Raw genomic sequence first — 27642 nt, 5'->3', positions numbered from 1 at the left:
CAGAAGAATAATACTCTATTATAGCGGAAGCAAGCTCCAAATTTTCTGCATTGACGAAAGGTGCCAAAAGAACCACAAGTATCTTTCACAGTGTCTACATACATACGTATTAAATACGACACAAACAAAAAAGGGTTCGTGTCTCCCAAATATTTTATTCTAAAATATACTTTGTTACTGTTTTCAGTTCCGTGGAAATTTGTATTTTTTGTTTATTTGGGAACCAGTATGAAATGGAATAGAATAGATTTCTGTCTGGTTAGGTCCAAAAGTCTTGGCCCCCCGTGGTAATTTTTCGCAAGTTTATTTTAATTTGAGGATTTTTTGTTTCCAAATACTTGTTTATCTTATCATAGAAATAAAAACAATTACAAAGCAAAAACTTGTATTCGTGTAAAAATAAGCAGAATTTTGTAAAATAAATCCGAAAAAAAAACAAAATAAAATCTTTTTTTTAGAAAAAAATGTGAATACTGAAAATAACATAACTTAATAACTTGAACAGCTGCAGTTAGGTCCTAGAGAGTTAAAGGGGGGTTTGGATATTGCCAAGATAATCCCATATATGTTCGATGGGATTCATGTCTGGCGAGTTTGCTGGCCAGTTTAATCTTTGGATATTTCCCTCTTGTAGCATATTTTGTACCCTTGGTACGCGATGTGGTCTGGCATTATCATCTTGAAAAATGAAATTTGCTCCATATTCGTTTCGCAAAGGTTGCACGATTGCTTGGATAATGTTTTGAGCGTATATGGCACTGGTCATTGTTCGCTCAATAAGAATAAGTAGAGTGCGGCGACCATACATGATACCCCCTCAAAACATAACTAATCCACCTTGATAAGAGACAATGCCTCTTGCGAAAATTAGTCGCTCTCGTCTACCTGGGCCTCTCCAAATTCTTTCCCGGCGACTATCACTCTGTAGGCCAAATCGTGACTCGTCAGAAAATAATACTGATCTTCCCTCTTTGAAGTCACTCTAGGTCGACTAGACACCGGCCTTCGTGCAACGTTACTAGTTTCTTGAAAAAGGGCAACTACCCGCGTTATCGAAGTTCGCGGCATGTTTAAACGCCTAGCAATCTCATGATTTGAGAAACCCTCTTGGTGTAGGGCCACAATTCTTGCTCGATCAAATTGAGAAATCGGATTTCCTGGCATCTTAGACAAACTTCAACGAATACTTTCTACACACACTACAATTCAAAACTGACTTCTTTTACAAAATTCTGAATATTTTCATACGAAAACAAGTTTTTGCTTCTTAACTGCTTTTATTTGTATGATAAGATAAGAAGGTATTTGTAAATGAAAAATGCTGAAATTAAAATAAACATGTGACAAATAAACAAGGGGGGCCAAGACTTTTGGAGGTGTGTATATTTTCAACATATAAAATCAGTTGTTCTACATGGTAGTACCAGATTTGTTCTATCTACTTTCCTTTATTTCCGTTTATATTTTATTTTATTTAATACGCAGACCTACAGCTACTAAGCCACGGTTACAGAGTATAAAGATCAGTACTAGGCTATGGTTACAGACAGGGGCGGTTCGTCGTAAAACATTTTAGGTGTTCTGCAATCATTACACAATAGATCAACTTTCAGAGGGTGTGTAAACCTTTTCAATTTCATATTGTTTTGATAGGCTTCGGAACTGATTTAATGAATTGCTGGAAAGATTGCCATCTAAGAAAAATATGAATCATCCAGTACTACTTTACGTATTAAACGAGATCTATATTGAAATTTACTACGTTGCTTTAATTATCATTAAAAAAATTTGTAATATTTCCATTTTTAATAATATTCTGAACAACTTGAATAAGTTTAACAGTTTCAGTAACTTAAGGATAATTAGAATCCAAATTGTGCTTCCATCTTTCTCCTATTTTCCTATACTTTTTTAACTGATTCTGAAATTTTGTTATCAAAGTTATATTATATTAAAAAGTTAGACATATGCATTCAAGTTCAGGATTACGGCTTCTAGAAATAGATTGAATAAATAGGGGAGAGCAGATCACCATGTTTCACATTTCTATTGACTTGGAAACAGGAAATAGCACGATTTCTGTCTAATATCATTCTGCTAGTTATATCATTTTGGCAAGTATTTCTAGTCATAACAAGTAGTACTGACTATTCTTCGAGGGAAAAAATCTGTTACGTCAATTATATTTCAATTTTTAAGCTGCCTAATAGTCCCCTATGTCTTCATCATCTTCATCGACATACTTGCAACATAATAATAAGTTTGGTACGCTTTTTAGGATAAAAACTATCATGATTTTTATAATAGCCGTTAGCTACTGACTTCTTTGTCGTTGGAAAATCTGTAATCGCTCAACTATTTTTTCAAGTTGGGTAAAAGACAATGATCTGCAGTGGAAAAATATAGTAAATAGGATACAATAACATATTTGTGCTATTGTATTGATAGTAGAAGCGAAATCCGGCCGTTTTCACTCAAACGTTACATAAGGTTAATCATAGTCAATGAAAATTACCACTCGTATATTCTATAAAACGATGCCATGTTCTTTTTTGCCAATGAAAAGATCTTAATCAGGTGGGTACATATTTTATTGTTACACCCAGTATATTGGTATCTTTCCAATCTTTTATCATTAATGCATAAAGCTAAATTACTCCTACGCCTTAGCTTGGACAGTATAAATGTAGTATTTTTTTCTATTCAGTATCGACGGGAACCAATGCTAGTCATAAATTATTCTAATTTTTTCCAAATGGATACAAATTGAATCGTGCTTGAAAGCTTATAATTTTCAACCTCATGATTTACTTGGCTTTTCAGAAACAACGAAAATTAAACTAATATATCATTCAACTGTAGTTGAGAATTGTGTGTTCGGTAAATATTAAGGAGGGGTTATTTCCCTTAATATCTACAACTCTCCTAAGTTTTTCGATTAATATCAACCATAGTAAAAACACTCCCGAGACAAACGTGTTTATTGTTGATATTTACCTACAGCATAAATAAAAGTGTCGGCACGCAACACGCAACTGTGTCGTTTGAAAAGTGGTCTAATTTAATTGAAAATTAAAGCCGAATGAGATTTGCCCGATGGAAATAAGTGCTAAAAGTGGAATTTTTTTCATTATAGACTTTGTCATGCGTCGAAAGCAAGTTTTATTTAAATTAATATTTGAAAATGCAGAGGGTTGCTAATTTAATGGTTGGCACGAATGTTACATTAGGTCTACTCTCATATATAGAGTGTTTCATTAACACTTACATTTAAACTATTGCGTCTTGAACTTAAATTATTAAAATTCAACCTATTTAGGATGATCCGGAACTTTACGCAAATAATTCGTTAGTGAGTAGATGACCTGAAAATAGTGTTGTAACATAACAAAAACAATCTCATACCACCCCTCGTTTCTGACCTTTGAAGTTGCGAAATCGAAACTTATATTTAAGTACATTTTCTAAATTATACATTCGACCAATATGAATTTCCAATGAATGATTACGTATGTCCATGTTTTGTTTATGACGGAATAAATAATTCGTAACTTTTAAAAGGACAGGACTGTATTGGACTGTTCAATCGATTTTTTAATTAAATGGTATTTTTAAGTCGATAAAATTTATGGTTTAGCACATATGTAGATTTTTAGATCGTTGTACATGCCAAGGAAACCGTTCGCCATAAAGAGACATTCTGGAGAAAAATATCATAAATTTCAATTATTTATTGAAAGTACTTACATTACGTATTACAACACAATCTAACATTTCTAATTGGACTGCATACTTTCGAACATCATGTTACTTAGATAAGTAAAAAATTGAAATGTAGAAAAATTCTATTGGGTATTCTAGTCTACAACTTCTCAGATAAAAAAAAATTATAATAAATGTTCGAAGTAGGTCCCTTGCACTTCTCCCCTAGACTCATTTCTGGAGTCTGCGGAGGATATTTCTTTGAACTTAGAAAAGAGAATTCCAAGATTCTGCCATCGTCACTGTGGAAGTTTATTCTATCGATCATTACGTATTCCCAAAAGGAGGAGGTATTGAAACACAATGAATCAAATCTTGGAGAAATAATTCATTTTTCTTGGGGATATCTTTAAAGCTTGGTATATGAAATAGCGATAAACATAAGGAACGAAATGATCAATAGAGTAAACTTTCATAGATACGATATAATACAGAATCTGGGAGTGCTCTTCCAAGTTCAAAGTGTGTAGAAGTGCAAGGTGCCCACCTCGAACATTTATTATAGTTTTTATTTTGAATTCATTTGATAAGTTGTACTAACCAACAAAATTTTCTACATTTCAATTTTTTCCTTACCCAAGAAACACGATGTTTGACAATATGCAGTACAATTAGAAATATTTAATTGTGGTTCAATACCTCCTGTAAGTATTTTCAATGAATAATTACAATTTATGACAGTTTTCTTCAGAATGTCTCTTTATGGTAAACGGTTTCCTTGGCATGTACAAAGATCTGAAAATCTACATATCTCCTAAACCATAACTTTTATCAAGTTAAGCAAGAAGTACCTTTTTGTTAAAAAATGGATTGAATCTTTAAATTATACAGGTTGTCCCTGTAGAAGTTGTGGATTGATAAAAATGGGGCATGAGCCGCCCCTGGCTCCATTAAAAATTAATAATGTTCGAATGTATAATTTAGAAAATATACTTAAATATAAGTTCTGATTTCGCAAGTTTAAAAGCCTATAACTCAGAAACGAGGGGTCGTTTGAGAATTTTTTTTGTCACAGCATTATTTTCACGTCATCTACTCACTCCCAAATTTTTGGCAGTCCAGGAACACTTTGTAACAAAAAAACACATTAGCTCTATACTATTAGTTTTTTTTGTGTTGTTTTATCAAGGTTTGATTAAGGTTTGGATGTTTTCTTATGCTCTTGGCTTGCCTGTTGTACGGTTCATTGCAAGAGAAAGTTCTTCTGTTGATCTTCATCATCAATATATTCTTGTCGATAGTCGCTTAACGAAATCTAAGTCTCTTACAAAGGCTCATATATTTAAAAGGTTTATCAAAGGTTCTTGCATTTTATTAAAAGAGCAGTGAGACATTATAGCCCTTTCTTTTACTGATGAAAATGTTCCCTAACCTAATAATAACTAAGAAATAGATTTCAAGGTATGAATAATTAATAACTATCTAAAAAAGAAATTCAAGTTTCAATCAGTTTTTTCCAATTTTTTTTCCTGAAACAACAAATGTCAACGAATTTGAGGGTGCAGATATTTTAAATTCTGGTAATATAGTAATGACTTTGCTCAAGCGTCACCTAGCCAAAGGTCACATTTCAATCGTTGATAACTATTACAGAAGCTCCAAATTGATTGAGTCTTTGTATAATCACAAGACAACAGTTTGTGGTACAAAGGTTTCAAAAGGGTGAGTTCGCATATAGGATCTACTTAAACATGTTTGCAGTAAGATGTAAAAGAAACGTGAGCTTTTTATTAAGTTGTCACAAAACTGACGTCGAGAAGACAGGAAAGACAGACTATGAAACAGAAAGAACTATTACGAAACCCAGTAGTATTATTGATTATAATTAAAATATGAGCGCGATAGATCAGGCATGCTGCTTCCTTCAGTAGAATACTTTCGCAAATTTATGAAATGGTACAGAAAAAGTATTTTCCTACTTATTAGCTAGCACATTTTTGATTCTTTTCTAACTATGCAACTGAAACGTTATTGATTATGTACTATTTCGTGTAGTTCCTTATTTCGAAATATATAACAAAATGAGCATTTTTAGAACACATTTGTATTTAGTCATATTTTTTTTTAGTTTTTAAAACTGTATTCAATTTTTGAATAAACTAATATTCAGACAATCAGACAATATAGGGTACTCGCATTATTTAAAAAGTATTTATTTTTTGTCTATTTTATAAGTTCTGGATATGAAATAATGTCAGAAAGTAAAAGTTTTGATCAAAAGTGAAAAATGATATCTAAATATTTGATTGTAAATCGCAAAAATGTCAAATTTTTAACTACATAAGAACATTTTTCTATATATAAGAATAAAGTGAATAAATCTTATATAGGTTCACTTCTTACATTATTACATACTCACGTTGAAAATTAAACGCATAATAAACTTAATTACTATAAAATATTAAAATAAATGAAATTTGAATCTTACATTAAAATGATCCTGGCAACAAAAATAATTACATCTCGCAGGATCGTCAAAACGCAGTATATTTTTAGATCCTTGCACAATGACGATTTATATACCATTTTTCAGATTAATCAAAGTTCAATAGTAACGCTTATTTTAAAATAACTGAGAGAATAACTGTCGTATCTACTTTGTATCATATGTTAAGTGTTTATTTTACACCTATTATGTCACGCAATATGGCGGTCTTTCTAAAATGTTTAAACTACCTACAAAATTCTTGAATTTTCCAAAATTTTTTACTCCATAAATATTGATCAAAGAATTGAAAAAAATATAATAAAAGTTGTATATAAACTATCCAAAACTATTTTTTTCTCAACCCATGCAAGTATCCTATTGTTTCATCATTTATTTTTTTGAAGATAAAAAATGTTGATGGGTATGGTCTAAGATATTCTAAGATATTCTCAAGTAATATAAAAGAAAATGAGGAAATTTTATGTTTTAGAATATGTTTCTCATAAAACTTGGGAGAAAGTAGTAAATACAATTTTTCTAGACACTGGCCTACACCATTTTTGTAACACAGTTCAAACTATCATTTTAAATAAAAGAAAAAATATTCTTTTTTGAATATATGTTATTTAGATACTTTTTTATTTACATTTATTTATGAGGAGCTTATTAAATTACCCTGTATTATTTATTCTCTCCAAATGTTTTAGTACAGTTAAATAAAATTTTTTAACCAAAAATATAGCGAGTCATACGCGCAGTGGTGTTGAAATTTCAACAGACAAGTTTTTAAAAGGCTTATTTCATGAGTTTTAGTTTTGAAATCGGTATGGTGATAACCCACCAAGTATTTGGATGATTGTTATTTGAGTATGATAAAGAATGTAGATTATACAAAAAAAGGAAACTGAAGAGCGAATATCCAAATTTGCAATCTGCCATAAGATATTTTCCTCATAATACAGACTTACCATTACCGACGGCACCTTTAGAATGGCAATTGCAAACAAGGACGCAAGAATACATCACCAGGAAACTTTCGATCAATCAAAACTATAAATTACTACCTCATAAAAATATTGCCCACCATAACTCACTCTAAAAAAAAATAGTGTCTACATTGCTAGCGAACTAGGAATATCGATTTAGTTCCAGGTTTTTCAGACTGGCAAAAACCAAAAAAGCAGTGAATCAACTAAAGTGGAAATCCCTGGAAAATCAAAATATTATTGGTTGACAGATCGCAATGAGAAAGATCGATAAATTATTCATAAGAAAAACAGACATTGGATATAAATTCTAACAATTCAGCAATATTATTGGCTGTCAATAGATGGCAGTGAAACGGAATACTCAATCTGGAAAGCTACTACTCTGCTCCTCTGAAAGAGGTAACTACTACAGGACTCACGGAGAATATAAATCCGTTTTCCACCAGGTTAAGGCAAGATAACAAGAAAGATCCTAAGAAAGCATTACAGCTAACATATCTTACCAACGCTTTATTGCGGTATGTATTGCGATACCTAGTATATGGACACTTTCTACTTAAATGTACATTTTATATAAGAGGTAACAGTTGAAATAATATTAATTATTCATAATATATATAGCGAAAACAACCATAAGAATATACAATATTTGTTAGTAGATATAAAAAGAAAATAAAATTCAGAAATCGCACACATATAATTTTTGTGGATGAATAAACTAACCTTGAACAACTCCAGATCCATCTGATATCTCCGAATGTGTTCTATCTATGTCTCCTGGATATCTCCCCGCTGCATATCCAAAAGCATAAGGTCTTGGAGCTGGTGTTTGGCTGTATTTTTCATTGTCTAAATGTATTAAATACCGATCTTTTGCGTATTCAGGGTTGTACTGTTTTGACGGTAATAAATATTCATCATCAGCTCGGATGTCGGATAAAAGAGCAAATGTTAAAAATATTAACTGAAAAAAAAAAAAATAAATAAATAGAATGAGGAATAATACTTACTTTAATACTTAATAAGATTGTTTCGAATCTATGAATATTCTGGAAATTGATAACACAATACGATACATTTAGAGCAGTATAGAGAAATTCGTTGATAGATTACGATAAAATCACAGTGATGAAAACAATAGAAAGAACTGGAAATAGTCAAAAGAAAGATAATAAGAATAATATTGAAGCTAAATATGTGACACTAGAGAGGAGACTAAGTGAAAACAAAAACTAGGGTACGAAAAAAATAAAACACATAAAGGAAAGAGCAACAGAATGAATTAGAAAAGAAACGTAACGAATTGTAGTATGACTGAGGAGACGTGTCAGTGCGAGAAAGACCTAGAGAGATGAGATAGGAAATATAGGAAATTTAAGACTAGTATGACATTAGTAGGAATAGGAGGAGCAAGTATCCGGATAGAAAGAGACGTGATAGACACGAATCGATATGAAAAAAAAATCGACAATGAGGTCTGTATGACAGTAGTAAAAGGCTATAAAGAGTCAAAAAGATGAGATTGAGAAAGAGTATGAATAAATATAACAGAATCAAAATTTTGAAAGCGTTAAGCTTAATCTTAAGTATGTAACTTCGACTAATTTAATATTCTCTAGTTCACTTATCGTGACACAGTAGTCACTTCGGATTTATATATTCTAAAGTTCGAATCAACGTTAAAATCAAGTAAATTTAGTTTAATTTATGGTGATATTCTTAATATTCATTGTTCTACAGCTGCCAGGTTGGAGTTTGAATACCATCAAGGACCCAACCAGTGCACCACCACCAACACACCAAATTCAACGCCAACAACTTGGAGCTCAGTTGAGGGCTGCAACCATGCCGGCTTTCTATAGATAAGTCCCAGTTTTTATTTTTGATAAATAGAAATCTGAGTTGTTGTTAATATTATAACTGCTTTTTTTTCGTTATGTTATGTTATGTTACATTAAGCCCACTTTCGATGTGGTTCTACAGTTAACGGTTTCATCTATCTATAGTTCCAAACCTCTACCTATGCCTCCTATTTTCTTCATTCAACTTTGATTCAACCCTATAAATAATGATTTTCCGGTATATTAATTATTTATCATATAATAATCCATATTTTGGCAACCGTTAAATATTGCAAAATATGCAATGCACACTTAACAAGAATGATCCAGACTTCTGATATGGTATTTTTTTATTTTGTTATATTATATTATATCAAATGGTCGTATCTCTTTGGTCTTCTGCGTACTGGTAGTTGTTCGATAAACTGGTTGCTTTGGAAAATAAAATCAATTGAAGAAAACCTTTATAATCAAGAACTTCTAAGTTCTTATAATTTATTTTTGTCAATCGTTAAGGACAGCAGGGATAAACTATTTTATAGGTGGATTTTTAGCTCTACCTCCAATTCTGAACACAAGCTATTATCGAAAAATACCCAGTCATCAAAATAAAGAAGTCAACCAGTTACTCGAACCACTACCAGTATGCAGAAGACCAAAGAGAAAACGACCATCTGATTTACTAGATCTATAAACATTTAAAAAATACGGAGAGTTGACAGTGGAAAACTTCTCCCTCAAAACATCTTCTATGATCATTCATTCATTCTTGTTGTGCACAGGTGGCAAGTACTCAAAAACAAAGGATTTTATAAGTACAATCATATATACTTTTGGTGAAGACAAAAAAAGTTTATGTTTGGAGATTAGAGCATAAACTACCTATTTTATAGATGGTTTACGCCAATCTCATTAGGTGTAATTAATTTCGAACTTTTGGATTGAAGAAGTAGATTCGGGATAAATTGAATGAAGAGACATAAAGGGAAAGTGAATATTATGTTGGTAGTGATTTCTGTTCGGATAGTCGATTTACAATTTGTTACTTCTGACTTTTATTTTATTTCAGCATTAGTGATCATTAACATTCCGTTGCTATTTTAAAATTAATTAAAGAATTATCATGAAACTGTTAAAAACCGATTTATCTAAATTCAACGTAAGTAAGGAAATATGGGTATTGACATTATTTCAAACTAATTACAATAATATTAGAAATTCCCAAATTTTTATTCATTGCATTAATATCAAAAATTTTATTGTTTGTATATCATACTTTATACTATTAGAGACAGTCAATATCTAGCCTCCTCCTGAGCTCTTCTTAAGACGCTCAGCATTAGCTCACATATTATCTGGTGGATTACTAGTAGTCTCCGTGTGCTTAATTTCTGTTTTTTTTTGCACATCTGTTCATATGTTTTTTGGTATTTTTAGGCATGATGTCCTCGTTTACGTTCCCTAACTCATCTTAATACATACTGATTTCCTAGAGCTTTTCCAATATACTGACTTCTTATTTTATCTCTAAGACTCACTTTATTAATTTTTCTTGGCGTTTCGATTTCAGTAATTCTCATTATTTTCTTTCCGTTACATATGTAAAAATTGGTCTTAAGCATGTTTTATAGATTGTTTTTGCCATATTATTTCTAGTGACATTAATGAAATTTAATTGTGCCATTACTTTGATAGAACAAACTACAATATCGTGATTTGTGGATTGTAGAGTAACTTTCAGTATATATCTTATATTTTGAAATCGAAATTCTGTTTTTTTAAGTGTTATACTTTGCCGCTAAGAATGGTAAGCACAATAATTACGTAGTACGTACCAATTTTTTGATACGTTACATCCACTAAATATCTATTTTCATTTCCATTCCAAATATTGAAAATAATCTGAAACTTTTTGACCATATTTATTTTTCTAGCGGTGGCTCTGACCATATACAAGTGCTCGTGTTCTAAATGTACACCTTCTCGTTTAGGATAGACTTCCAAATTTCTTGTTATGGAATAAGATAGAAGAAAGCTCTGACGGCATCCTTTAATTTATCATTGATTTGTGGTGTTCGACTGAAAACGGCATTTTTAGCCAGTATATCAGAAGATAAATTTGCTAAAGTAAATTGTTCTCGAAATACAATTCTCTTCGTTAAAGTACGGACCAATGATTCCGTCCAGAATTTGCACACGAGACCTTTGCACTATGTAAAAGGACTTCATAGCCACATCGGGTCTAGCAATGCCTAGGAATCATTTTGTGTAACGATTCATATGGCCCGACAAATGAAAATGTGCTTTGTTTGAAAACTATTACCATTTTCATTCAGGATTTTCATACTGCAACGCGAGAATTCTGGCGCAATAGAATTCCTTGCAAGAAAATTCTAAGCTGGCCTTCTCTGGCTGGATTTCAGATTTTCTAATATCTGCTCAAAACTACATTCATGGTTATTGTTTAAAATATACCTGTTTATCCGATCTATATAAGATCGGTTTGATCAAAAAATGAAACTAATAATGAAAAATCCTTCCAAGTTAAGCAAAGTTTTGTACAAAATCCTACACCCATTCAATAACATAACGTTAATGTGCGATCTGTGTGATGTTAACCAAAAATAAACTCGATCGATAAAGTGAATAAATTATACGAACACAAGAAAAGCACAACATTACTCTGTGTTTCGATTGTACAATCTAGGTGGACAAAGCTCATGTTCACAATATTTGGTATTGGAATCATGTAAACAATACTCCAAAACATGGCACTACAGTTTTTGTTTATGTCCTAAGCAGTCCACCTAGTGATTAGCAAGGTCCAATGTTATGTATCAATATCGAAATTGAATAACAGTTGAATTCCAGATATCATTTCTAACAGACAAATCATAGACTTTCTAATTTTATATGAATGAATTTTTGAAGATGGATATTATTATGCTGGTAATACTATTTTTTCCAATTAATTAATTCATAACTTTGAAGAAATAGTAATGACTTGAAAAAGAGCTAATTTTTCTATATATAATAGCTGCAGCTTTCCCATTGATAATAAAACATATTATAGGCCACACACTCGAATATAACATTAGAGTACTTTCTTTCGGAAAAGGACTTTTTTGAAGAATGGTTAAAGTATCCAAAGGGAGATAAAAACTCTTAAATTTCCTTTCATCGAAATTTAATTGTAAAAACCTTAGTAGCAAATCTGAAAGGAAAGTCAAGTAACGAAAATTGGATATTATTTCGAGGTTCCACTATTGTAGGAAGATGGTGGAAAAATTGCATTATATAAAATGTATAGTTGCGGACCTTGTTTAATCGTGTAGTGTTGTGAGGTTGGTAACTGTTTCAGAAGTAGCAGCGCATGCAGAAGGAAAAAGAAACATTGCTAAGGCAATTAAAAACATAAATGAATGCCCATTAGCTGCTACTTCTTCCATTTGGAAGTTTGGTTCCTTGAAGAATGCTAGGCAATTGAATGACAATGAGGCAATAGCGATTACATAGACTCTACGTTAACAACGTACGCATATAGGCAGACTAGGAAGTGAACTATAAAGGCAGGAATATATTGCTTAAATCAAACTCCAATCCATGTTGGATAAAACAGTTGCACGCTTAGTGGATGCTCAAAAAGATAAATAATGTAGCTCCGGATTTGTCTTTCACTCTTATAAGTAAATGGGATGAATTTCTAATTGTATTTTCCTTTGTTCCTATTAGATTAGTTAGCAGTACCAAAATCATTTTGCAGAATCCTCGACCATCATCTATGATGTTTTGTCGTCCAATAAAATTCACATTATAATGATTGTATATTTGTATTTATTCGGTATAAAACATGTTAATTGTTTTTCGAATAAAAAAAATAGGCTTTTATTTTCCACTTATTTTCCCGACAATTTTAATTAATAAATTACATTACTTAATTGGCCGATAAATATGTAAAAAAAAGGGAAAACAATTTTGTCCAAATAAATGAAACGATATTCTGTGTACACAGAGATAAACTCAAAATACATAACATGAAAAAAATATTTTTATAGGTTATTTTGGAGTATTCTTCTAATCGATTTACAAATTTCCTAATCTGAAGTTTTATTTGAAATTCTTGTTACAAACCTAACAGAAATTGAAATATTAGCAATTTATGGTATTAGAAATTCAGACGAAACATCTTAGAATAAACTATGGAAGAATCTAAAGAAATTTAGCAAACATTATTTTAGGAACAACACGTCTGAAAACAATTTCTAAACAGAGCGGTTTTGATAAAAGTTAGCGGGCGAAGGAGAAAAATAGAATAGAAGTTCAGCTAACACGTTTTTTATACGTCTTGAGATTGATAAACTATTTAGAACTTCTTCCGTGTACTTTACAACATTTAATCGATTATGTAACAAGTAAAATGAACTCTGCTGTTAATTTTCAAGATGTGGAAATTCCATTAAATATATTAAATATATAGAATACACAGCAGCGGTTCCTCAATAAGTGTACTTGTGCAAGTGTACCATCAAATTCAATGTCTATTCATACATAAAAAATCAAGAAAATTCTGTCCTGTCATTATTTTATCAATACTTCTTATTTAAAAAAGAATCAATTACTTCGAAAACAAAATACCAAATCTATGATTATGCGTAACGTCTTCAATTCAGCCATTCGCTTTGCCTGACACCAGTCGCGATAACTTCGGTCACTGCACATCGAAATATCAGATCTAATTGGTTAATTTCTGACCCCTTTCACCACCAGAGCCTAGAGCGATATTCGAAGTTTATACTTGTCCGTGTGCAAATCATATCCGTGAACTTATGCTTAATTTGTTTGTTTAATTTGACGGTTCACGCTCAGGTCCTGCGGGGAAATATTGAGGTTACACAAGGGAAACAGTAGAAGAATTAACCTAGAGCCAGCAATTGCAGGTTAAAGGAATCCTGTCGACTTTCTAAAGATACCATACATCGCTATTTCAAATCATTAGGTAAGATCTATTTAAGTTGTCCCACAGAAATTAACCAAGATTCAAGCGAAACGTCTATTTGAGATGAAAAATGAATTTACCTAAGCAACCCGAACATGGACAAAGGACAATTATCAGAACCCGTCGTAAAGAGAGGTTGATTCGAGTGGAAATTTTTGTTGTGGAATTATGAAGGTTTTCTATATTTCAAAATTATTTTATATTTTGAGAATTATCAATGATAAACGACCCACTATGAAAACCATGCGGAATGAGATCTAATAACTTTGGTTTGAACTCCTTCCACATTCTGCATTAGTTTGGACCTTGCACTATCAGATAAGTATTCACATCCATAGAGTAATATTTGAGTGGAAAAAATGTTATTCCTACGAAGATGTTGGAAATGCAATGGGATAACTTTTTGCATCTGAACTCAAACAATGGTTTTAACCCTTAGTGGTCACACCTCCTAAAAATAACGTATTGGTCAGATGGGATCAAAATCACCCGACGCATAAAAGCAGTTATTAATTGTGTTCTTTTTAATGTATCGATTCAAATCTTGCGGGAAAACTAAAAAAACATCCAAAAATTGCAATAAAAACTTTTTTCGCAAGTGACTTTTTTTACAAAAAAATTCTTAAAATTTCAATTTTAGGGATAAGTTAAAAAAGATTCAGGGTTGTACTTGATTAGTATAGTTTCAAGAAAAAAATAGTTTTGCAACGTGGCTTTGATGTGTGAAATAAAGTATTAAAAGTTCTTCAAACTGAAAAATTATTATGGTTCCTTATGGCTCATTCCAGAGTGTCAAACCATTAATAAAGAGAAATGTTTGACTGTTTTGAGGAATCTACATGAAGCAATTCTTCGTAAACGACCGGATTTGCGGGTAGAAAATTCATGGATTTTTCTACGATAATCCGCCGTCGCATTCCAACATGATTATGACTGATTTTTTGTCTAAACACAAAACGAGAGTCATCGATCAGCCTCCGTATTCGCTATATTTGGCTATCTGTGACTTTTTTCTTTTTTAGAAACTCAAAAGTCCGCTTCGGAGCACCATTTGTATTAAAATAAGTAAATATGTGTTTTTTGTTTATCAGTCTGTAAAATATTTCATCAGAAGTATAAATGTAATGTTCATTTGAGTCAGACCAAATATCTTGTCAGAACGATAAGAACTAAATAAATTCAGTCAACAATACTTTAGAATAGACCTGACGAGTAACTGTTATAAATCTGAAAACAATTTCCGAACTGTTTTAATAAAAGTTGGCGGCCTATGGAGGAAAATAAAATAGAAGTTAAGACAGCACGTTTTTTATACGTCTTATGAGATTGATAAACTATTTAGAACTTCTTCTCGTGCACTTTTCAACTTTTAATTGATTATATAAAAACAACCAAAAAGGTCGAATGGATGATAATAACTTTTAAAATAAAACTATTACGCATTATAGTCTTCGGCTACAATGTATAATTGAGGTTAAGGTTCCACTAAATTCAACTAATGAAAGTAGTCAAATTAATAAAATTAATCATGATTTGATTCAACCAGTTTTTTTATGTACCCTCAGTCAGACTAAACTATAGAACTAATAACAAATCTCTAGACAGTTACACAATTTTAATGAATGTAATTACTTACCGATTTCATCTTTGAATCATTAAACACGAAGAACGATGGATAAAATCGTTTTAAGAACCTTCAAAAACCACAACCGTACGAGGTGTATGTGTTGTTTTGTACTGACATCAAGTATCAAGTGAAAGTCTCATTTGGTGTTGCACGTTTCGCTAGAACGGTTCTCCAAATAATTAATGAGCGTTATTACGAGGGATAACACAAAAAATCATTTACGAAAGATTGAATATTTATTTTTATTGGTTACGTTAATTAAATGTATTTAAAAAGGAAATGAAGTGAAGCGAAGTAATTTTTATTAAGTATTTTCTGAATTCTTGTCTTGTTATTATGAGTAAGTTTCATTATTTAACGACGCCAATAACAAACCACAGTGATAATTGGAACCCAACCGTAAATGGTCGAGTGGATATTCACAGTTGGGTTTTTTAATAATAATTTGTGTTTAAATAATAATTGGAAATTAATTCTGCGTTATTTGTACATACAGCACGTAGTCTAGGTTATAAAATGGAAATGTGAAAAATGTCCGCAATGATGTTTAACAAACGTATTTTTTAGTACATTAATAATTACAAAAAATATGAACAAAGGAAGATGAGGAAAAAATTTATATATATATTTCTTCACAAATAGTTCAAAAAGTGTAAACAATTTAGAAATTTTGAAAAAAAGTTCTTAAAGAGAAAGATATATTTACGAAAAAGGTCGGAGTCTAGCTTCTTTATTTATAAGATAAATTCAAATAGACCTCTTTATTCCAGAAAATTTCACAATTACTGTAAAATGAGGTGCTACTACGTACTTGTAAATGAAATCAGAGCTAGTAAAGAGATTTTGATGACATATGGCTCATTGGCACGTTTTTAATAGTTTCTAGTGTATGTACTTGTTTATATATGCATAACGGAATTTTTGGTCTCGATTTTCGAACACTTCAAAACTCTGGATTAATTTGAAATTTTGCTTATCAATAGAAGATCAATTATAATCAAATAATTTATAAATTCGTACTATTATCCAGGATCACTATTAGGACCGATCTTAGCACACTAATTTTATCAATGAAGCAAATTTTTTTTTGTATTTTTTAAAATAAAATTACTAAGTTCGAATAAATATGCTAATTTTTAAATAGTTATTGGAAAATCAAAATACGCAAGTCCTATTTTTCGGACAGCATAGCTTAAGAAACAGTTTAGGGTAAAATGGGATGGTCCATTATTGTCTGATATTTACAAAACATTCCTCATTTTATAGCAAAATTCGTGCAGAGACGTCAATATTTAAAGGATTTTTTGATTATCGGGATATTGGTTCATTCATGACGACACGCGGGTCCTTTGTAGATTTATATCTCAATACTCCGCAAAGTTAAAGAGATGCGGCATTTGCATATTCTCCTTCGATGAGTATACAAAAAAAGGAGGGAGATCACTTTTTTTTAAGTGGAGATTTTGTCCAAATTTGATCCAGTTATTTCGGAATATCGAAATAATTTCAATAAATGTAAGGCTAACAAATATTACGCTGTAATTCTTTTGGTAGATATTTTAGATTTTTTTCCAACAAACTAATACCTTTGGAGAAGGCCTATGGGATTTTTTATTAGGAAAGAAGCTAATACCTAGTCTGTAGCTCGAAGTTGAAGACATATGGGGTGAGGGCTACGATGATGGATGAAACATAAAAGGAAAAAATGAAGGGCTTCAGAAGCGGATTATTAATGTCAATCTTAGATCATTATATGTGCCGTGTGGCTCATACATCAAATCTCGTCTTTAATGGTGCAACCATCTCTAGTGCTAGAAAAGCATTAACTTTGAAACGGTTGAGTGAAACACAGTGAGAAAGTCGGAAAGACGGAAAAAAATATTATTACTGCATTAAATGCCTTTATTAAAAATCCCACCAGAGACACTAAAATCAAAAGGGTTGCTGAATTCCTCATTATAACACTGGAAACATTTGAATTTTTGTTATAAGTTTTGAAGTGGTGGGGATTTACTAACAAAAATTCATGTCTTAAGTGAAATGCTTGAAAATCCTAGATTGAATATCGTGGAAAGAATTCAAGTTTTAGATAATCTTAATAAATATTTGGAATTCCATTGATCTGATATTGATAATCTGATAATTGATATTGATTGACACTCGCTAGAGATTGAGTTATTGGTCCTAAATTGCATATTTGGAAGCTTAGGAAAAAGGCCCGTTTATTTTGTTACGATGATGAACCTGTTTCTAATTCCGTTTAAGACTGTTTTGTATTTTGCAATTTTTGGTCAAGCGATTTCCTTGGTAAATGAAAGATTAACATTATTCGAGTGCCATTTAACATTCTGCTTTCTGTACGATTTTCATAAGATATCTAACAATAATCTAATGAAAACCTGCATGGACTTAGATAGTTACATGTACAGGAGGAAAAAAGATGTTTTCATTGTTGAAAAACAGCTAACTGAAATATGGGATATTATGGTACAAAATGATCACATTCTAATTTTTTTCAAATTCTGCTTTGGCATAAAGAAGGAGCGGCTTTAAACAATCAGATTCATTTAAAATTTTGTACACTTCACAATTAAACACTAATTTCCTAATTTTACCCAATTTTTCCTTATTGGGTGCATTAGGAAGAACTAGTTCTTCTTGTAGATGTAGCCAGGAAAACGGAATAGGAAAAATTATAATTAATATTGGACAATGAACAGACAATTTTCTCGTCATCTATTTTATTTTTATACTATGTATTACATGGTAACTTTTAGTATGATTAACTGTTGAAGCTAATTTTTACTCTTATTTATATATAATCATCATTTATAAAGTTATTGCACAATAGATGGCGTTTGTGGTGGTCCGCCTCACAGGTGGCATCAGATATTAAATTTTTGTAAACAGAGTTTTGTCACTGAGTATTTTTGTTAAAAGTAATAAACGTTAAAAAACGAGTGGAGTTTTTGAAGAAATATACGATTCATTGATTTTTCACACGCATCGCAAATATTCAAAGAAATTTATTTTACGGTTATGCCTAATTGTTTCGGGGTTTTCCGTGGTGAAAATTTGGTTGCGAAATATCGCTTTGAAAAAGCAGTAAGATGAAGGGGGCAGTATTTTTGCGTCAATATTATGTACATGCATAACAGTATGTGTATGCGTATTACAACGTCAGAACGCGTTTTACATATTTATGACCTGTATCAACCTGTACAAAATGATTTATGGAGTTTGTAAACAAAATATTGACTCGACTTGATATATTTGCGGAGAATTTATTGCAGTAAGACTGAAAAACTATGATTTTAGTATATATTGTGAGGATCTGCGAAGTCTAACAAGCTCAAGTCTAACAAGCTCACTTCAACGTACCTATTGAAATACTTGCCAAAAATGGGATCCACGTGTCATCCAGCTCTTACGGATATATTTCGGATGATGCGTCTATTTTCTTTGATTTATTGTCTATACACATTTGTTACGTTTTATGGCATACTGGGTTAAAAAATAGCAATAACTGTTATTTTTGCATTTTAAAACCAACTGAAGGTAAAAATACAAAGAAAAAAATTTACTCCAATCCTTTACATAGAAAAATTTCCTGCACTTGCTCCTCCAATGTTGAAAAATCAACCACTCTCCCAAGTTAGCCATAAATCATGAAGTTCATCGCTATCCGCACATTCTAAACTTGTTTTTGAATCTGATCTAAATACCTTATCAATTCTGAAGATATCAATTAGAAGCATAAAGATACTACCAAGAAATCAGAGTTAGTAAGGAAGTCATAATGTGAAAGGTTCATTTAAAGTAATCGTTATTTGCTTAATGGCGCCTTATTGTGTCCACCTATTTCATTAATACATTTTGTGAATCTCAAAGGAAGTTGTGATATTACCGAAAGTTTATTTACTGGAATGGAATAAGAGGAATTTTCTTTTTCAACATAATCAGTTTTTAATCTCAGTTCAGTTGTTTCGAATCATCTATAATTTCTGTAGTTCTCCAAAAGCCCTTTGCCTCTGCCATCACTTGTTATAATTTTTGCTTTCTTGGAAGCATGTTCTTCGGATAACTTCTTGGGAGCACGTTCTCCGGACAACAATCAACTGTTCTTGAGTATTAGGTCTTACCGAAGTTTCATCTACTGCGGCATATCGGCATTCACTTAAATTAAATTTTAAGATATCCAAACATTAGTTCAAATTTTAATGGTAGCGAGTTATTAATCAGCATTAAGCAAACTTGACACCCAATTCGCAGATAGGTTGTTCATACGAAACTTTTAATGAAAATATTGCAAGCCCATTCTATTGAAATATTTTTATTCGACGATCGTTAAGTCCAAGAACATATATTTTACTGTAATTTTTTTCTTGTTTATTTGCACTCTATTTCTATCAGTGGTGTGGATTTATTTAGACCGTCTTTTACGTACTTAATTTATTTAAGCACTAACTTAACTAACTTACCTAAATAATATTCAACTTATCACTAATACTTAACCAACTAACTTATATAATTTATTTAAATATAATATAAATAAATTTAAATAAAGTTCTATTTCGTTATGACTATTTTTTATAAACAAACCAACTCCGCTAAACATGCTCCATATATATAACAGAAACGACATTTCTAGAATTCTAGAAAGTAAACAAACAAAAACAAATAAATCAAGACCTTCCTAGAAATTAGTTGAAAAAACAATAAAAACAAACCTCAAACGAATTCCGCTATTTATATAAGTATATCTGCAGCGACTGCACTGCAATTTTAGAATTCCATTATAACCTAACAGGACCTCCTCCATGTCGGGGACGAATTCGTTAGATTACTTACCATTTCCATTTCCATAAGGAATAACGGTCTTTCAGAATAATATTTACCTCATTTTTCCGTAGTTTCTTTGATTGATTTTTCATGTAAAAAATAATGTTTAAGACTCGAAATTCTTTTTCTCTATTTATACTTAAAAACAAAAACAGTTATTTCATTATGATCATTTGAACTAATCAATCTGTCATTTAACTTCGGAAACATGACCGAACTCAAAAAAATAATAAACGTAACGAAAGTGTTGTCGATACTTCCGTCAGATCGCTCTCGTAGGTGTAAGACAAATGAGAAGTTATTGACGATTTAAAATATTTTTGGAATAAGATATATTAAACATTGCATGAATACGCTGAATACTCTCGTTATATTTGCTATGATAAATAATACAACTTGGATGTTAGAAGTACGAGAATTCGTTAAATGAGAAGCAATATTCGATCTTAGAGATATCAATGCCACCATTGTTTATTAAACAATCTGACTGAGGCTGGGTTTTTTCACTACCTAATAAAGTACCTACTAACTATTATTTACCGAATAACTAAAAATTCGGTGTCTTCACCTTCCAATAAAGTAAACCTTCGAGTAAATCGAGTTATTTGCCAAATAAGTTATTAGGCAGTCACGAGTTTAGTAGAAACTTAACCTTTAATATAGTGCTTTTCAGATAAAAGTATCCACCTTTAATAACTTTTGTAATACTGGTATTTAAAAAAAATCCAAAAACACGTCAATTTATGTTGGAAGGGGCAAGCATTATGGCTTATTTAAACTTACTGGAAAAGCCACCCCCTCACCCCTAGCAACATCCCCTTTATTTTTTTAAATTACTTTTCATATTTTTTATGTAAAATTTGGATACTCCTCTTTGAGATGATTTCAAAAATGTATAATACTTGTAGGTTAAAGTGGTTAGTTTATGAGATAAACAATTTTTCTTTTAAGAGCACAAATTTTACTTATTATTTACTTTCACCTTATTTGCCTGTACTAAAATGGGTTGTACAACAGTTCAAACTCTCTAATCTTTTTAACTGTGCTATTTATTATGAATTTACAATAAGTGTTCAAAATGAGTACCATTCACTTTCATACAATGGTATAATCTATTTTGAAATGCCTCTCTGACATTGCTTAATACGGCTGGATTTAATTGTCGACATTCATTTTCTATCCTCTCTCGTAAATCATCCAGAGATTCTGGTTGGGTAGCATAAACTTTTGTTTTTAAATACCCCCATAAAAAGAAGTCTAGCGGTGTTAAATCCGGTGACCTAGGTGGCCACTCCATCATCTGTCCCCTTCTACCTATCCAACGAGCGGGGAATGTTTCGTTTAAAAATTGTCGGACAGGCATAGCATAGTGTGGGGGAGCTCCGTCTTGTTGAAATACCAGTAAATCTTCGGAAAGGTTATCATCATTTTCTATTATTGTTGTAATACGTGGGTCAACCCCTTCCCTGAGTAACTCAAGCTATGATTCACCATTTAAATTTCCGTTGATGAAGAAAGGTCCGACAATGTGGTCACCTAGGATACCACACCAAACGTTTAACTTTTGGGGATGTTGTGTATGGAATTCACGCATAATATGTGGATCACTTTCAGCCCAATATCTACAATTATGCCTACTTACTAAGCCATTTAATGACCATGAGCATTCATCAGAAAAGTAAATATTGTTTAACAATTGTGGATTGTTATTGATAATTTGCGTCATTGATTCGCAAAACTCTAGACGAAGATCATCTTCATTCAACTCGTGCACCAACTTAACTTTGTATGGGTGGTACTTGAATTTATGTAGAACTCGGAAAACTGTAGAAGATGAAACACCGATCGCTCTACTTATTGTTGACAACGATTGGGGTTGTTGAGCCTCTAAGCTGACTTGCCCTAAAATTGCCACTTGGATTGCTTCGTTATTTACGAGTCCCTCTCGCTTATGCACTTTATTGCAAACAGACCCTGTTGTGGTAAATTTCTCCATCAGTTGAATTACATACTTATGAGTTGCATGTCTTCCGTCATGTAATTCGTTAAATATTCTAGCAGCAGCTCTTGCACAATTATTATTTTGGTAGTATAAACCTACAATTTCAATTCTTTCTTGCAAAGAGTAAACCATTTCAGAGAAACAAAATAAATAATGTATCAAATTACACTATCAATAGTGACTACAAATTCTAGTTGACAATGTCAAACTTTAATAAAAAGTAGAGTTTTTTGTTGTTTGGATTTTTTAAGTAGAATAAATAGCACAGTTAAAAGATTAAAGAGTTTGAACTGTTGTACAACCCATTTTAGTACAGGCAAATAAGGTGAAAGTAAATAATAAGTAAAATTTGTGCTCTTAAAAGAAAAATTGTTTATCTCATAAACTAACTACTTTAACCTACAAGTATTATACATTTTTGAAATCAGCTCAAAGAGAAGTATCCAAATTTTACATAAAAAATATGAAAAGTAATTTAAAAAAATAAAGGGGATGCTGCTAGAGGTGAGGGGGTGGCTTTACCAGTAATTAAATAAGCCATAATGCTTGCCCCTTCCAACATAAATTGATGTGTTTTTGGATTTTTTCTAAATACCAGTATTACAAAAGTTATTAAAGGTGGATACTTTTATCTGAAAAGCACAGTATATCAAAAGTGGTTTGTTTGTTTATTATATCTATATTTGATTAGTTCGTTTTTGGAAATATTCTTCATATAAATAATTAAATATTTAATATGGATGCTTTTCAAGATTTAGAAGATTTGTTTGATGAATAATTGATTGAGGAAATAGAGAAAATTTCAGAACAAGCTTATTCCGTTTGTCAAAAAATTGATCAATTTTTTGTCCGATGATGAATTTTTTTTTCCTTTCCTATCAATTATCTTCAATATGAACTACAATTTTCTGACCAGCACAACTTTTTCCACCTAGCGACTACTTCAATATTAACCTTAACAAAACAAGTGCAAATATAATTACGCACAGATCGTTGTTACAAACACAAATCATAGGAAAGCGTCAATAGAAAAACGTTTTTTCGCTTATTTCTTCCCTAATTCAATACATGGACGATTGCTATATAGGCATCTTTCATAATGTTACCAACAGTAGACTATTTGTTAAATACATAATAAAGTGACAAATACTTATTAGTTAGTTTCGATTTAAACCAACTAGGGTGAAGAAACGGTAAACATTTATTCGACAATTAATAGTTCCTATTAAAGTTATGTGGCTTATTATTATTTGGCACTTTATTAGAACGTGAAGAAACCAGCCCTTTATCAGGAAACAGAAGTTTTCGAAAATTTGAGAAAGCGAAAATCAGAATAGAAATTATTGTAGATAAAAAAATTCCGCGGTTAATTATTAATAGCAGTAGTTTATGAGTTTCGTTTTATAACTTTCCCATCATTGGATGTAGAATGTCTTCAAAGATGTACATGTACACTCTCATTTTTTAGGATGGTATCGAAGCTTATTCGGAAGAATAGCTTCCATAATTGGATTTGTGAGACGTTTCCAAGACCAATATACTGAAAACAAGATTGGAGATTATATTTAGGGGTTGATAAGAAAAACTTTCGTTAAAGAAAACTGTTTATTTCCAAGCATTTGGACTATTTTGGGACGAACCAATCATACAAACACGTTCGTTAACTTCTAAAGAATCATTTTTATGTACAAATTTCATAAATTTTATCGTGTTCAATATCCAATGTGTTAAATATTGTTGGCATCTATAAAGAAATACAAGCTGGAACTGTAATGAGCTAGCTAATTGAACTTGCAGGTGTCTACTCTGCCTAATTGTGCCAGAAAACACTACTGTGTGAGGTATTTAAAAGAAAGCAGAAGAAATATGTGAATGTAATTTTACATAGTAATTTACCAGAAGCAATTGCAGATTATCTCGAAAAATGTATAGAATTTCAGATTTATTCTGAGTTTGACGATTAAAGCAAACTTCTTGAAATCAATGGACAAAATATTGAGATTGAAAAAGAGTAAATTTCATATGCATTCCGCTTTTTTTATGAAAGATCTGCGCTCTTAAGGAACCAGCTAGAGGTTGAAGATTTGCTAACATATAGCAGATTTATGCATATGGAATATGGGAATTTACACTACTCTACCACTACGAGATTACTGATAAGACCCGCAATATTAACGATAGAAAATATGATTGTATCTGATGATTACTCCATAGATTTGTTTGCATAATAAAAGATCAAATTGTGATTTCAATGTGCACCTGATTGCTGAATTGATGAATATAAGGTAGCGAGAGATATGAACAATGGCGAAAAAATTCATGATCCGTAGCTAAGAAAGTTAACTGTGTCTGTGTGTACGTGCATCTGATTGTTAAATTGATGAGTACAACATAAAAATATAAACAAGTGGGGGTGGAATTTTTTGTTTCTGTTTTATCCTAAGGGAAAAAAATCGAGATTCTAAAAATATAAGCAAGCAGCGAATTCTTCTATTTTTGTTTTTCCCTTACGAACAAGTGTAAGATCCGTTTCTGAGGAAGTTAACTGATTAGACAAATCCGTATCTGATTCGTAAATTGATTATTATAAGGTGAAAGTATGAAAAAGAGGGGACGACATTATTCTGTTTTTTTCCTTTACTTTACGAAAGCATTCATAATCTGTAGCTGAGTTAGTTCCATATATATTATTACTTTCCTGAAATTCAACACGACTGGTTACTGTAAACAAAACATGGTTATAAATAGATATAATACACCCTAACCTAGTGACATTAAAATGTCAGTACTGGTCGTCGGATGTAAATGAAAGAGTACAATATAGTTAAAACATAAATTACTTTCCTACTTACTTTGAAACTTCTCTCTTCGAAGCACTTCTCTTGTTGTTTAACGAATTATTCCTAAAAATAGAACATTATATAACAGGCGTAGAGAGCTCATATTTTAGCTGCGTTTCAGTTAGTTGCCGATGCGAAACAAGGCCTGCAAAATGCAAACGAGGCAGTTAATGAGCTTTCGTTTCCATATTCTATCTCTATATATTTATTTGGTCATTTTAATTTCACTTGTAGGCAATAGAATTGAATCACTTGCTCATTTGAAATTTTTAAAATACTGAAAAGTTGTGCTTCGTGTAGCAATTTGATAAAGGTTTCAATAATATATTGATATGAATGTTGTAATTCTACAAAAACTCAACATGTGGATAAGTTGAACACACTTTTCCTACTATTACTGCACGAGCCGATTCAACCCTGCATCTAATTTTCTTATACAAGATATCGGCTTCAGTCTGAAGGTAGTATTAGGTAATATTAGAGCGTAGTAAGTCTTCAAGGAAAAATTTGCTCTGGTACCTTTCAATTTTTTTTATAAAAAGAATTGGAAGGTATTTTTAACAGAGTGGTTTTAAATTGATTTATAAATACATCGAAACAATTTTTGGGTGATCCTAGGGATAAAATACCAAATTTGAAAAAGACGGGTATCTATGTAATTAGTTGTAATGATTGTGATAAGTAGTATATTGGTCAGATTAAGAGATCCATAAATGTCCGGTTTCAAGAGCACATAATTCATTTAAAATATGGACGCACCGAAAAATCGTTAAAGCCCACTCTATAGTTTAATACGTAGTTAAGTTTCCGCTTAACTTTAAAGTATATTTTAGTTCACCTTCAATATCTGAAGACAATAACTTGGTTATTGAAACGCATTTCAGACAGTGTAATTGTGAGTGTTGGTGTAGCGGTAGTGCTCAGTACCGGATAAGAAAATTAACTTTCCAGAAAATGACTTCACTGAGGCAAAGAATGACTTATACTGTGTCTGTACTATTATAATAAGCTGAAATGTGTACAATGAAAGCTGCCATAATCAACCGTATATGAGCATTTAAAATGTGGTTAAATACACGAATGCTGAGAATACCATGGAGGAAAACAAGCAGGCTTAAGCAGGCCAAATGCAGCTCATGAACTTTTGACAACAGTTAAATGCCGAAAACTATCATACCTTGGTCATGTCCTCAGAGGAAATCAATACTGGATTCTACAACTTATAATGAAGGCCGCAGAAACCTAGGAAGAAAACAAATCTTCTGATTGAAGAACATTCGGGTATAGAGAGGCATACATCAAATAAAAAAAACGGGGATCAGCTTGCCATTGTGATTGTAAACGTCAAGGGATCTGAAAGGGCCTAAAAGAGCCTAATAAAAAGACGAATATTTAGGATGAAAAAACCCATGATCGAGACTAAGCATGCTCCTGATATTTAACTATTTGGCCTGCACTTATGTTGAAATATTATTTGCGTTCTTAAATTTATTGAATCTTGAATGATAACACCTTCATATACTAATATAGATTAGAAAGTGATTGGAATTTTTGGAATTATATTAAAAAAGTAGTTACCTAAAATTACAAATATCCAGCTATCTTTATTACATTATTTACGCACTACAATGACTATAATTAGAATATCTAAAAAATATTCAGTATCTGGGAGTAATAATGAACTCGTGTGCAAATTCTACAGTTCTATTATCATTTTTATTTTGTCATCATACATATTTTAAATTTACAGGTTCACAAATTGCTTTGAAAATAACTAGTCCACCATCTTGGGTATTCCACCATTTTGGATTTAGAATGACGTGATACAGGTAACCATATATTATAGTTACTTACATTGCAGATTGAATAGAAGCTTGTCACTTTATTTTTCGAGTTAGGCTCAGCAAGTCCTTTCATTTGACACACATATTATAATAGTTCATTAAAAACTAAATAACCAGTCTGCATTTTGATTGTTTCGTCAGATTTGATCTTAAGTGACGTCATACTGCTAACCTTACACCTTGAGCAATCTAACGAACTGTCAAAATCAGCCCATTTAAAAATGGCCGCCGTAACAAATGCTTTTGTCGTTTGTTTCTGTACAATTTGTGAGGTTATTTATTGGATTTTAGACATGATTAATTCCCTCTTTATTGCGAAATGATTTCTTAAGAGTCGATACTTGAAGAAATGAGATAAAATAATTTAAGAAACATTGAACAAACTGTACCTATTCAATTTAAAAGGCAGGGATTTGACTTGCTACCGTAATTTCAAAAACACGAAACGAATAATTTCGTTAGCTCTTTTTC

At 31.5% G+C, this 27642-nt stretch overlaps 1 protein-coding gene across 1 annotated transcript in view; it reads right to left on the bottom strand.

The window, feature by feature from the left end:
• Window positions 1-15782, bottom strand: part of LOC130447366 (uncharacterized) — a 39823-nt gene extending 24041 nt beyond the window's left edge. The window contains exons 1-2 of the mRNA XM_056784150.1: window positions 15653-15782; window positions 7903-8143 (exon numbers count right to left, since the gene is read on the bottom strand). Coding sequence (XP_056640128.1) covers window positions 7903-8143; window positions 15653-15661 — 250 coding nt within the window. The 5' untranslated portion in view covers window positions 15662-15782. The remainder of the gene's footprint in view (window positions 1-7902; window positions 8144-15652) is intronic.
• Between the last annotated feature and the right edge of the window lie 11860 nt (window positions 15783-27642).

This window comes from Diorhabda sublineata, chromosome 8 (genome assembly GCF_026230105.1).
Source record: "Diorhabda sublineata isolate icDioSubl1.1 chromosome 8, icDioSubl1.1, whole genome shotgun sequence".
In the NCBI taxonomy this organism is placed as follows: domain Eukaryota; kingdom Metazoa; phylum Arthropoda; class Insecta; order Coleoptera; family Chrysomelidae; genus Diorhabda; species Diorhabda sublineata.
Note: the sequence above shows the minus strand (reverse complement) of the source record. Positions and strands in the feature narration are given on the sequence as shown.